Source organism: Lipophrys pholis, assembly GCF_963383615.2.
Source record: "Lipophrys pholis genome assembly, chromosome: 14".
NCBI lineage: Eukaryota > Metazoa > Chordata > Actinopteri > Blenniiformes > Blenniidae > Lipophrys > Lipophrys pholis.
Window position 1 is genome coordinate 10,624,050 of NC_137633.1, and position 14,300 is coordinate 10,638,349.

The window sequence follows — 14,300 nt, forward strand, 5'->3', positions numbered from 1 at the left end:
TGTGTGTGCCTGTGTGCACAACTGATCACTCCGTACAGTCATCAGCCACCGCATTATTCCAAGGTACTTTGTACAGTGCATTAATCAAAGGGACCCTTGAGCGCTTCCATGGATCCAAATATTCCGACCTTGAGGTTACAAGAAAGACATTAGTCCTGATCCATTCAAAGTATTGGAGACAGGGAGGGGAGCAGAGGGAGGAGGCAGAAAAGCTTTCAAGGTAATGAAATTCTGCCATAATTTAAAGGAAAAGACTTGTGGGGACAAGCCTGGGCCAGAGTAAGAAAAAGAAATTAAATTGGATTTTTTTTTCTCCTTTTTTTCCCCCACTTTTATTTTAAATTAAGCTTAAGTGCATGTGGGGGGTAGTTTTTCTTTCTCGTTTTTTTTTTTTTTTTTTTTCAACAAAAGCATGATAACAGCATTAACGTTGAGAATGAATCGAATCATTTCCAAACCAATTAACCTTTGACGGAATGGATGAGTGGACAGGAATGAGAATGGTGCAGACCACAGTGGGGCGAGAGAGAGCGAGAGAGAGAGAGCGAGAGAGAGAGAGAGCGAGAGAGAGAGAGCGAGCGAGCGAGAGAGAGAGAGAGAGAGAGAGAGAGGGGTGGTGGGGGGCAGAAGACCAATACTTTGGGGGGGTATCTTCTCAGAGGTTTCCCAGTTTAGACCTTGTGCAGTTCAAATGGAAAACGGTGAACACCCAAAAAAGTGAACACTTTTGGTTAACGCTTGTATATATCAAGACTGAAAATGGCCTTTTTTTCAAACGCATTTCACTACTTCACCAAGAGTAAATGTACTTTACATTCACTCGTTCATTCGGACAGCCTCACTCACATAGCCCTGGTGGTGGGTGCCACGTGAGGAGCTTACACACTATAGAAAGCATAGTGGAGCAGTGTCTTGCCAAAGACAGTGACACACATAGATAGGGTCAGATGGGAGATTGGACCGACAGAGACTGGAAGCTGCCCTGCTCTACCAAAAGAGCCACAGCTGGATCATTTATATGATATAAACGATGGCTTAAAATAGCAACTATGATGTTGTACTGTGAGACACGCTCCACAGGTGGCAGTATCAAGACTTTTAGAATGAAAGAAAGCCTGAGATTATTTTCAGATATGACAGAAAGTTAAGAAAGACTACGTTTTGGGACATTAAACCTTGTCCACATTTCCAATCTAATCATCCCCCGCTTACATTTTATTCACGCACAACACTATATGAACAAAAGCCCTCTCTTATGTTAGCCTTTTTATATTGCTCAGATGATTTAGATGGATGACAAATAGGAATGTTGTTATTCTTGCATATTGACATACTTCCTCCTCATTTCAGATTCAGTAGTACTTAAAGTTGATGTCCTACTCAACTTTAAAAGATCCGTGACACGCAGTGTAGCATATAATAAAATTTAATCTTTGCAAAAATTGCACAGGCTGTAGGAGGCCTTCGTCTTTGGCGTGTTTCTTGATCAAGTGGAATCTAAAGATAAGCTGGACGCCGTGTTACAGGAACTTCAGAGGACCAGACACCCACTCAATATCCCCGCTCTCTCCAGCTTCATGTGTGTCCTACCCAGTCTGACTGATAGTAGAAGGGGTCTGCAGTTAACCCCACTTATTCTTTATGCTGGCTCTCAGTCGCTCTCTCCCCCTATCTATCTATTTCTATTCCTCCCTTACTGGCTCACACACAGCTGCAGCCGGTCCATTAAGTTAATTAAAGGCTCCATTTTGAGCTGGAGCCCGCTAGCAAATACGAGTGCCAATCAATAGATCTCTGGCTTATTTTGTGGGAGGGAGGGGTGACAGCGCCGGTGCTGCATTCAGGGACATGATTTGTAGCTTTGGCAGACGTGCCATGTCCCTCTCTGTCTTGTCCTCTGTCTCTGTCTAATTTTGGTAGCCACCCTGGCCGTTCCACGATCTTATTCCCTCCCTACACAGTGATGTCATCTATCACTTCACTCTCCCTTCTTTACCCCCAGCTATTCGCGGCTTTTCCCATCTGTCTACAAGGAGTCACAGTCCTGTGTTTCCCCGTGACAGCGTGTGTGCATTTGTTTTAGACACCATCTGCACAGGAAAGCCAGCTGTGTGGGGTTGCAGCTGGGGTTTGGAGGCATCAGTGGATGTGGAGGGGGGGGCAGTAGTGGAGTTGAGATCAACAGAGTGTCTATGGGGAATGACAGGGGTGTGGGGGAGAGGGATAGATGTTAATATGTGGCACAAGCAAGAAAGAAATAAAGATCACAACATCAAGAGAGGCTAATTGTTTGAATCTGCACCCGTGTGAAAGAGTGTGAATTTAACTTGAGGCATGATCTAAAGTGTCCCAGCCATACCAGACAATATGGTTCAGAAGAAAACATTTCACATCCCTCTGAGGCATATATAGGACTTGAGTCACTGCATCACAGCCGTATGTAGGAATAAAAACCAAACGGGTTTCAATTGATTCACGGTGTAAGTCAGCTTCTCTGATGATCCTCTATTTTCTCCAGAAATCCATTTTTTGCCATTGTCTCATACCACAGCAAGACAGAAAAGCCCACAGGCTAAACAACCATCATCAGCTTCATGCGGCGTTCCTCTGCTATGAATAATGGCTCAGGGGCGGCGGGCGGTATAGTAGTTCAAGATCCACAGACAAGCTTTCTCTACTGGATGCCTCCATTCCAACAGTCCCTCCATTCCTGCAGTCACACCAGCAGCATGGAAGTGGTGCAGCGCATCGGGCTTCTTCCCAGCAGTCATTCAGCAATTCTCTCCCTCCAGGGAAGCAGCCCATACACGTCTTGATGGTACGCCAGTGTTGTTTGTTGGAGGCATTTTCTTTCCACCTCCTTCATCTGCTCCTCCTTTCTCCTCTCATCTTTCATTTTTCAGCGAGAAAGCCTGGTGCTTTTTCCACTTCTCTAATCTAAACTCTTTCTTTCTCTCTCCTCCTCTCAGAGAAAGCCCAGGGGGGCTTGTTCATATTCTCTCCTCTTATTGTGTTTCATCTTTTTCCTTATGACACAGAACTATCCCCCTAGAGTATCCAGCTTTCTGCCAGGGAGCTGTAGAAAACGCATGGTTAACCCCATTTTATTCTGTCTATTCAAAGGTTCCCCGACAAAGCTCTAGTGCTCACAGCAGATAAGAAATCATTGCCACAGAGTAGGAGAGAAGGTATTGCGCGCATTCAACAGAATTAAAGAGAAGGTCATTTTCTGCATGAGGCATTCAAAAGACGCCGTATTTCTAAACAGGATGTGGCATCCTCTTGTGAAATTTGAATAAACAATGAAAGACCTCACCAACCAAGGCATGTATGTAACGCAGCAGGTGGGAAAAGTGCCCTGTTGCTGTGCTTTTGGCCGGCAAAGCGTGTCTGAACTCAAGTAAGCTGGCTTTTTTTCATTTCTGTAAGAACTTCAGGAAACATTTTCTTTCCATGGTTTACAATCAGTTAGGGGTTAGCGCACCAATTTAGATGTTGGACACCTTGAAGTACATTGCAGTGCCATAGTGTCTGCCCAAAAGTATACTGCCTTTCAATATACGTTTGAGTAAATGACACATTAGTCGAGCAACGGAAGCTGAAGGGACTCCAAAGCAAAGTGATGTATCGACGCCACGTAATATAACTGTCAGAAGAAGGGGTTATCAAGCATAAGGTATGACACATAAAAAAAATGGAATGGTTTTATAGGCAAAGAAGGGGCGTGAAATTAAGCTTCTTTCTTGCTGTTTCTGCAATGACCTCATCTCTCGTTCACCCCACTCTTTTGCTATTGCCCTATTTCATTCTCTGTCCCTCTATCTTTCACTTGTATCAAGCATACACACCCACTGCATTTCTCAAGCACACGCACCCTCATCCTCGGTCACCCTAACCACCTCATTTCTCCAGTCCTCCCTCCTCTCTAACTCTCACTCTGTGCGTAATTCAATCATCCCAAGGAGATGGATATCCGTCCCCTAGGAGCGCTTACGCTCTCTATTTCCTAAAGCGCTTGATCAGATTAATTGATTGCCCCCCCCCCACCCCACCCCCACCCCCATCTCTGCGCCCCTTCTGCCGACCGAAGCCAGTGCGGTGGCGGAGGGTTTGCAAAAATCAGGTTTGTATTGATATTTTTATAAAATGGCTTTTTCCCAGTGCCCCCAGACAGGGCCCGTAAAAGGACAAAAGGGAATAGATAACGTACATGAGCCATCAGAGGGGGGCATTATTGGCGACATGAAAGGGTAGAACCCCGCAGAAACAGACAGGCAGGATTTATAAGGACGACAAAACAACATCCCGGAGCATACAGGAGACACAGAGCTGAACAGGAGATCAAGAAACAAGATAAAACAGATAAGACGATCAATGAAATGAAATGAACAAGACTGTTTGTGAGGTTTATAGTACATGTGGGGTGAATCTGTGTGCATGCATTCTGTGTACCATGATGTCTGGCTGCAAGCCTACGGAGCCCAGCAGAGGGTTGAGATGGGAGAGTCGAACCAAGCCCCACGGGGAACACAGGAAGACCTCAACTCATCCATTATAACTGAGAGCCAAGCGGCTGCCATGTCTCCTGATTGCTGAGTCCCTGTGGAGCTCTCTCTCCCCCCCTCTCTCTCTTTCTCTCCTTTCCCCCTTTCCCTTTCTATCTCCCTCTCTTTTTGGCACTGGGGATCGCAGTAGATTACAGTGCTGTTCCAGGCCTTTGGCTTCAATGTTATGGTAGGGGCCAAATACACGCACAAACACACACAAACACACACACACGCGCGTGTGCGCAACAGGGCAAACACACACACACACACACACACACACACACACACACACACACACACACACACACACACACACACACACACACACACACACACACACACACACACACACACAGGCACACAAATAGACATAGACAGGGATAGGAACTTGCTCGACTCTCTCTTATCTACCTGCCGCACATGTTCCCCATACGTGTAAAGCTTTTACCTGAGCGCCCCATTACAGCTGAGGCTTTTACCTCTGGAGAGCCAAATTACCTTTCAGACACAACCTTCCCTTTTTCAACTTGCCCTTGACATTTAGTTCACTTGCATTTCCCCCCTATCCCCCTCCCCATACGTACAGACTCAAACGCACACAGAGCAGCATGTAGACATGCACACCAACACACATGTTTGCACATGCCACATATTTCTCTTCCTGAAAATATCTCAGTGTTGCCAATGTTCACATGATAGAACCCGAGAAAGCCCACACATGCACGGAGAGAAGATGCAAACTCGACAGAGAAAGGCTCCCGGCTGGACTGGAAACCAGGATCTCCTCACACCGACCACAACAACACACTGCCGTCCGTGTTTTGCAACATCAAGTGTGCTAAAATGTTCCCAAAACCTGCATTTCAAGAATATCCTGTTAAACAGATTGCTTGACATCAACTGATTCCACAGAGACAGTCACAGTCTGCAGTTATATGCAAGTTACATGCAAGACTACTCACACAAATTTAGTGTAATAGTAAGCCAATATTACACTATTTGCTCTCCCGAGGCCCATGAGGGATGTATTTATTGAGTGGCTCTCAGGGAAAGGGTTTAGCAAGTGAAAATAAAAGAGACACATTTTTAGGAGACGTTGAAAAAAATAAAAGAACATTCAAGGCTTCACTGTTTCACAGTCCGTGATAAAGAGGTTTCCAAACCTCACTATTCTTAATGGTGCTCATTGTGTCAACCAGTACGCAAAGTGCTTGCTATAGGTCTTTCAGACTCTCTTCAAACATTTGGATACAAAGCCAGGAAGTAATCAGCTCACCAAAATAAAAATACAAGTGTTATAATGTAATTAAGATTGCTAATGAGAATTTGAAAAGTAAGGATGTGCACCATTAGTCAACGGAATGATTAAACATCCGCCCTCTTGTTAGTCAGCACCTGAAATAATAGCCAGTTAAAAAAATTAGTCTTTCACAAATGCACAAGACCACTTAATGCAGTCGCCCACCACTAGTTGGGGCTACAGAGCCATTAGAGAGCAGTGATGACGATACATATTCTCTCACAGAACCAACGTGGTATATAATAAAAAAAAATTTGTCATAAGGCTCCAGGAGTTAAAGGAGCATGAATACATTCTGAAGAAATTTGACTAGTTTTAGTTAGTTTGCTGGGTGTTTTCCTTTTACAGATTAGTCAACTCGGTTTTATATTTTATCTTATTCTTTGAGAATTAACAAGGGTATTACACTACTATATTACATAAGTATTCGTAGTAACATACCATGCTTTCAGGAATTAAACTGGGAGGGATGATTGTTTATCTTAAGGCATAGGCTACAGGTAACACAACCTCCTGCCAACGATACATGCTACTGCGCCTAATGGGATTTCAAAAAACAAAATGTTTCCCCACTAAGTAACGTCAAAACTGATTTCACTACAGAGTATTCAGTATCAAGAACTGCTAAGAAAGTGCAAGAGAATAAATGTTACCACTAAGGAAAGGAATTGATGATTCATTGAGCGGTCGAAAGTCGCTGCTGCCACTCCGGGTGATTTTTTCTGTGGAAAATGGAGAAAAATGAACTACGTGCAGAGGAGATGCCAATATTGATTGGACAGGTGTGTTTAGCTAAATATGAGGCCCGTTTGTGAACTCCATGGTCAGTGTGAGATGTGAGTTGCTCTGGTTGTTTGCTGCCTCGCAGAGGTAAACATGTACAGAAAGCATCTCTGTAGGAAGTAACCTGAACTCCTGACCCAAACACACACACGCAGCAGATAGTGATACCGATGCACACAGGCACCGCAAACACACATAAACACAAATCAGGCATGCTCTGTATATTGAGGACTCAATCCACAAACTGAATCAACATGCCATTTATTTTTCTTTCCGAAAGACTCTTTCTTTTTTCCTTTTTTTTTTTTACTTTGAGCAGACTTTTTATTTGCTAGGGGGCTGAGCTCTCAGACTGGGATTGATCCTGAGCTGCCGTCTTGAACCTGTGCCCCGAGGGCAGCTCAGTGCAAACACGCAGCAGCCCCTCTCCACTTACTCCGATCACAGCTGCACTCCCTGTTACACTATACCCACATATACGAACCTCACCGCAGACGCAGACAGCAAGTGCGGACCATTTCCATCATGACAGTTTTCAACAAACAGAGGGCTGCAAACAGCAGTCATATAGGAGGAAATAGAAGAAAAACATCCCAAATGCTGCTTTATAGAGGAAAAAAAGGAAGAAGGAAAAGAAAAACACTTCACAGACACTTGTTCACAGTCAAAGTAAAAACCCTGAGAGGCACAATTTGAGTAATAAACTCTTCTTGTTGCCGAGAATTTTAAAGATGACAAGTCTGTATATAAGTATTGGGAGAAAATCAATAGGCATAACAGCAGCGCTGGATATGACAGCAACAATTTCATCCACCACATCCCATTTGCTGAGTGCTTTTTCATGGGCAGAGCACAAAAGAAATCTAACTTTTTTTTGTTTTTTTTTGCAAACGCAGAGATTCATTTGAACATTTTACATAAATAATTCATACAAAGGGAGACGCTTTTACAGTGTTTTCACCTGAAGACGGACAGCTAACTAGCGAGAAAACTGACTCTCCCACCCACCTTTCCTTTTCTCTTTGATGTGGGGGAAAAGGAAGGGAAGGGGGCATAATTTTGCTTGATTCATTTATCGTTGCTTACTATGAATAAATGCCATTAAGACTAGCTGCTCCGTGGCGGTGGCAAAGTTTCAGAATAGCTGGTAGCATAGCAGGGGTAGAAATAAAGCAACATGATGATTAGAAAAATGCATTCATCCCACACACACTGTACCAGTCAGAAGCCTAATGGCTCTGTGGGATGCTGAAGCACACAAATATAACACACGCACACACACACACACACATGCATATACAATTACTCCATGTGTTTTGCTTTAACTGCCTGGAATTCCTACAGAGTCTGTGATTGATGGGTCCTGTGACTGGTGCTGTGAGACAGGTGGGGCCTCAAGTCAGCTAATCTACACTGCCTCCTACAGGATAACAGCCCACACTGGACCTGTGAATATGTGGGGAAACTGTCATCGTCACCTCAGTCAAGTCGATAATGATGACGATAAATGGTGTTTGCATGGCACTTATCAAGTCTTCAGATTCAACCGTCACATCTACCTGACAGCTGGGGTGAAGTGTGTACAAAAACTACAGTGTCTCAGTTGAGTCAAACGGTGAGTAGAAAAAAAGAATATATATATATATAAAAACCTGTGTGCTGCTTGACTTTCTTCAGGGGCTGATTGATGTATTTTCTTTGCCAAAGATTTAGGGCAACATTTTAATTAGGTCTCATCAGCTTTGAATTAACTCCCAAAGGTCATTCAGTATTATTGGGAGTACCTGACACAGCTCAATTCTGACATGCAGCTTTCCCTGGTGACACTTTCAGCAACCAATCCCTTTGGCCGATGGATTGTGAAAAAAAAAGTGTTTCTCAGCTTTTACCAGACGACAGCACCCCTTACCTTCCATACTATTTTGTTGCCTTTGGTGTGGTCCAGCGCAATTGGCAACTCCCCACGCTCATAGCTCTTGCGAAAGGTAGTCGATTTGGAGGGCCGCTCCAAAAAAGCCCCCCCAGTAGGGGGTCCCTCCACCTGGTCAGACACAAAGAAGAATATTATCATTACGAACAAGCCGCAAGAAAGTGAAATAAACAGAAAGAGACGTGCACAGTGAGTGAGAGTGGTGTTTTATGAAATCAGAATTGACCATGTTTTCTCCTACAAGAATAGAATCACTCCCACTGCCTTTTCTTTAAAGTAATTCAGTGAGACACATGTGGCTGCTCCTCGGCTCCTCGCAGGAAGACAGAACTCTGTGTGTGTGTGTGTGTGTGTGTGTGTGTGTGTGTGTGTGTGTGTGTGTGTGTGTGTGTGTGTGTGTGTGTGTGTGTGTGTGTGCGTGTGTGTGTGTGTGTGTGTGTGTGTGTGTGTGTGTGTGTGTGTGTGTGTGTGTGTGTGTGTGTGTGTGTGTGTGTGTGTACTGGCCCTGTAGCCAGAGGCACTGCCAGAGGCATTGTTAGGATCATCTTTTTTTTTCTGCTTCCATATTGGATATGCGCTATTACTGTGCCACTGAAAGCCAGTGGGACTCCTATCGCATCAGCTACAGTATCTGTTGCTATTGTTGTAGGGGCTCGCGACAACATTATGTAACACATTAGACAAAAATAATTGATTGTGCCACTTTTATTTAAGTAGCGAGCGCCAACTTAAATAAAATGTTTGACATCACATATAAGATATAAGATTCAAAGAGATAATTCACCCCAAACTAGGTGCAAAGAAGCGCACCATCAACAATGACTTCTCGCTGAATAATTGAGGATGAGATCGAGACAACTTTGGATTTGTTTGAGTGACTAAGTTTGAGCTTTGCAGCACCATTTTGTAGTGGACAATTGACAGAGCGTCAGTGCCAGTCTTTCCCTGTCCACATCTCTTGTGTGCATTCCCTGCCATCTGTGTTACGCTACCCCATGACTGGCAGATGTGTTGCTGTCATTAATCCTCAGATTACCACCCACTGAGAGAGTGAATTTCACCACAGCAGCTCCCAAGCAGAGCGGAGTGGGAATGGGGACGGGTTATCTACGGGTTAGCTGCCTAGTAGCGTTGCCCAACTTAAAAAATTCAATTTTAATTTAAAATTTCTTTTTAACAATGATGCTACTCGACAGTAAGTTATTTCAATTTTTTTCTTAAGTTACATCATTCACAACTATTGCATGTTTGTTATAAAATTCCAAAACAACCTAGATATCAGAGAGTCTACAACCAGAAATGCATCTCCTCAAAACTGCCAAAAAGGAATGATGTAACATGGATTAATGTTTAGGCTACATGTGCAATGTTGTGTAGCTCATGTCAGCGAAGCTTCACCCGAGAGAAGCGCCGAGACTGGAGAAAGTGTTCCGAAGGACCCTGAGTGAGTGTCTCCGAGCACTGACTGCATTCGTACAGCCCTAATGCACCGTGGGATTGTGGCAAAGTCATTTGAAATGAATCCGTTTGGAGCATTTGTTTACCATCCCAGGGAATACAGAATAATATTATGCTGAATTAATAGGCAGAGGTTTGTATACCTGTAGGAAAAAGTCTACCCAAACAAAATGTCTGTGACTAACGACGCATGTAAAACACAAGCAAAAGGACCTTGCAGTATCGCCTCCTGTACAAATCTGAAGGAAATCCATCAAAGCAAACGTGCATGCCCGTTATCATCTTTTCATTCTTTCCCTTTTATTTTGACTTGACATTCGGTTGCATTGTTGTGTTTAATCATCAGTTGTCACAAAAAACATGCAGCATCTATTGTCTCATACAAGAATAAAACCAATGTCTTTCTCAAAAGAGATTTTTGATTAATCATTCCATAATTGCAAGACTTCAAACCTGGGATTATTGTGATCAGCGACACTGCCTCATTTAAATTCTGTTGATGTCACATCGAGTATAAATTATTACAACTTTGCAGTTATTTCATTTTGGCTCTTCAACACATGCCACCATTGTCAGTGTCTCTTTCTGTCTGTGTCTGATCATTCCCCTCACTGCGGGAGTTGTTTTGCAGCCCGAACTGTGGAAATAGGAAGCTGTAAAGCTTGCTAGATCAGTGGTGCTCCAGCCTGCAGGAGTGACAAAGCCCTCATATCCAGGTAGCTCCAACGACGGTAGAGCCACGCTGCACAGAGGCTAAAAATAGCTCAGACTGGGCAGCGGGCAGAGAATGAACCCAGACTGCATTGACTGGCTGAGCAGCTTTTATGGTCAGGAATGATGACGCTGCAGTCAATTCAGTGGCCTGTGTTCATAGCTGAAGTGTTGCAAGCTTCACAGCCGTCTCCCCATTTTCTCTCCCAATTATCATCACCGCATCGCCAACACGCACCAATGTTCAGACACAAGCACGCGCAACGGCAGATTCCCTTGTGCTTCTGCACTAACTACAAAAAAAAAAAAAAAAAAAAAAAAAGGCAAACAAAGAAGCCCTTTCCTTCGTTACACTTATAGGCTGCAGCTCCTAGCAGCTTAAGGAGAGCTGTAATAGGGAGAGCGCAGTGGGGAGATTATCACCTGCTGGCTTCCTGATGCCATTCAAATGATCTGCCTGCTCCTGTTCTGCCATTCATGACATTTGGGTCTAAAGCTTCCCGAGTGCCAAGAGAAAACCGAATCCTAAAGTAATAGTTAGAGACACTAACCTCGTCTTTGCACAGCATAACAGGGTCACCAGTTTGTTTCGTCTGTTTTAGAAGATTCTGGGAATCCGGACAAATATGGCGAGCATTGTTCGATAATAAGCTCACAGTGGCTCACAGTTGCAAGAACAACTTGAGTAAGTTCTGTGTTTAATGAGTGAGCATGGATTTATGTTACACCAATTGATATATGCTGAGGGAATGGCAACCGCTGCTACTTATTCGAGTCTCCATTTTTAGGACCGCACATCTCCCAAACACATTAGAAATTTATTATACATCAATTAGTTGTTGTGATTATGCAAAAGGGTAAATTCTTACACAAAAAGTAATTTTAAAAAAATAACTCAAAGTCTGCTCTAAAGCACTGGCAAAACACAAAGAACAGGGGGGAAAAAAGAGGTTTGTAAGATAGCCAATACAAGCAGATAACATCCTGCCCCTCAGTGCAGACCATAAAGTGAGTCTGAGAGACAGCAGACTGCAGAACAGAGAGAGAGGTGGTGTGAGGCAATAAGTGTCTGTTTTGTGTGCCCCTGGTGCACATATCAGGGAGTCATAACAAGGCAGTGCTGGTCAGATGAGCTCCAGGCTGTCATTTCTCTCCTTCGTCTTCAGTCTGCCTCCAGATCTGTTTCCTCCCTAATGCTGTTGTCCGCTCCAACTATATCCACCGTAAACCTGGCTGCTGCAGGACCCACAGAGGCAGTGATGCACAAACGTGCACTCTTGGTGCACACACACACACACACTGGCAGGCACGCCACACATGCTGAGTTTCCCGTGGGCAAGCCCCTGCAGAGGTGATTGAACACCAGCAGGGCCTTGTGCTCCTGTCATTTATAAAGGTGTCACCATGAGAAACAGAGATGCTCCCTCTAACCTTATTAGTATGGCACTTTCGTGGCTCTCCTGCTTGATGTTGACACACAGGGTGGAGTGGAGCAGTCAAAAGGCACGGGGGAGAACGCAGAGAAAGCAATGAAAAGAGAGACCGAGCAAGGATAAAGGTGGAGGAGGAGGTAGGCCGGAGAGACATAAAGAACCTGGAAAGAATTGGAATGAGCGAGCAGAGACAGAGTAACTGAAGATATGGAAATAATAGGGAGTGGGGAAGGGAATAGTGAATATGCGAGGAAGAGGGAGACGAGAGACAATAGGTGTGGCTCATCAATTCTGAGGGTGAGTTCAGCATGGCAGGGCTGCTGCAGCATGTAGGTGATCCATCACTTTGCCTGGGACCTCAGCTCCAGCGTGCTCTCTCTCATCTCTCCATCTCTTTGGGTTCATAGCACCACGCTAAAACACCTTTGAATACCGCTGATAGATGTCTGCTCAAGGTCTGTCAATGCGTGGCCATCCGTGCATTGCCATCATGACTGCAGTTTTTTTTTTTTTTAAATGAGGCTCTCATTAATCTCCCTTTTCATTTCCATCCATCCTGGATTTTGCCTCCTGTCTGTCAGGGCAAAAATGCATTTTGTTGCCTTGCATTTGTAAGGGGACAAGGGTGCCACTGCACATGGGTGCATTGCATCACCTGTTTACTGAGGCGGCAAAGGAGGTAGCTTGCTCGCTCGCACTCGCTCTCTCTGCATTTCACCGGCGTTCTCGGTTGAGAAGTTATTGAAATCAAGCTGCGTACGGAAGGCCGCCTTTCCTGAGGGAGGGGGGCAGGGCGGGTGAATTGCAGAGGATGGAATAGAAAGGCCGAGGCTCTCCTGATAAGGTCAGCTTGCACATTGCCGCCACCGGCAACAAAATTAGCTCTCTTTATTTACAGGGCATTTTCTGCTACCACAACCCAGCAAGCTGCCTGCTTGCCGGCCACAAGGGATGCCAGACTGATGTACGCTCTCTTCTGAAAATGCTTTTAAATAGCCAGGAAACAGTCAAAAATAATGCTGGTACTTAGAGCTGTAAGGGGATCACTGCTATATGGTCATGCTCAAACAATCAGTCAACAGGGTATTTTTCACTTACTCATTCCCTCTGTTGGGCAAATCACACACTGGTGGGAGGCTGATTCCTTTCAGAAGAATAAATCTGCAATGTTTGTGCAGCACTCCATTAATTTCTCATGACCAAACAGCAAGAACTGTCTGCAAAGGAGTTTTATTACGGTCAGAAATTAGCCGTACTGTGGCAGACAAGGTCGGCTGAGAACATGAGTAAGGCACTCTCACTAGACGGGAATACCACAAACTGATGAAAGGGAACAGAGTCTTTTGTTCGGAGCTCACAGAACCGTAGAGGTGTGCTATACAGTTGTCACCGTGTCACAGGCTTTCACATCAACTGTATCCTACAAACAGGCATAAGGGCAGGGATGTTTGTAATGAAAAATGACGACACTGCTAGGTAAAGGCGACACTACGCACCTTGTGTCACTACAAAGACTCAAGGATGAAATGGATGACAGCCACCTACTACTGAACTGTGTGCAAGAGGGATAACTTTAAAGGAGAACTTCAAAAAGCCGCTTCAAGCACTGAAGAGCGCCCCACTGTTTTCTGTCTCCTCTAGTTTAACCCCATCACTTAAAAGAACAGCATAGACACAGAGAGACGGTAACGGGATGTGAAAGAAAGAGTTTGAGGTAGGAGTGTGAGGGGAGGAGTATAAATGAAAGAGGAGCTGTGTGAGCAGGAAAAAGGAGAGTGAGCGAGACAGAAGGAGGGGGAGAGAGAGGCAGTGCGAATGCCCTGAGTTTTTTTCCATCTCCTCTGTGTGGCCCACTTATCAGCCAGGCAGCAGGGCAGCCTTGTGCTTACAGAGCCCTATTGGCTGATTCATATCGCCAAACCACAGTTGAGATGATGGCAAGCGGTGAATCGGCCTGCATTGCAAAGGCAGAAAATATTAGCTCTTAGCTTTTGCTACTTGTTAAGTGCACTGGAGACCACATGTAGCAAACCCATGAGGATTTTATTTTATTTTTTTTAAGAAATCACATTGCTTTACTCAAGTCACAACTAAACCCAAGACGTGTTTCCCAGGTGACTACGCAGACACAGACTGTG

General features: G+C 44.5%; 1 protein-coding gene across 1 annotated transcript in view; it reads right to left on the reverse strand.

Moving 5' to 3' along the window:
• pacrg (PARK2 co-regulated) overlaps positions 1-14,300 on the reverse strand; it is a gene marked incomplete at both ends in the record, with an annotated part of 142,726 nt that overhangs the window by 108,376 nt on the left and 20,050 nt on the right. The window contains one exon of the mRNA XM_080479845.1: positions 8,540-8,671. Coding sequence (XP_080335971.1) covers positions 8,540-8,671 — 132 coding nt within the window. The remainder of the gene's footprint in view (positions 1-8,539; positions 8,672-14,300) is intronic.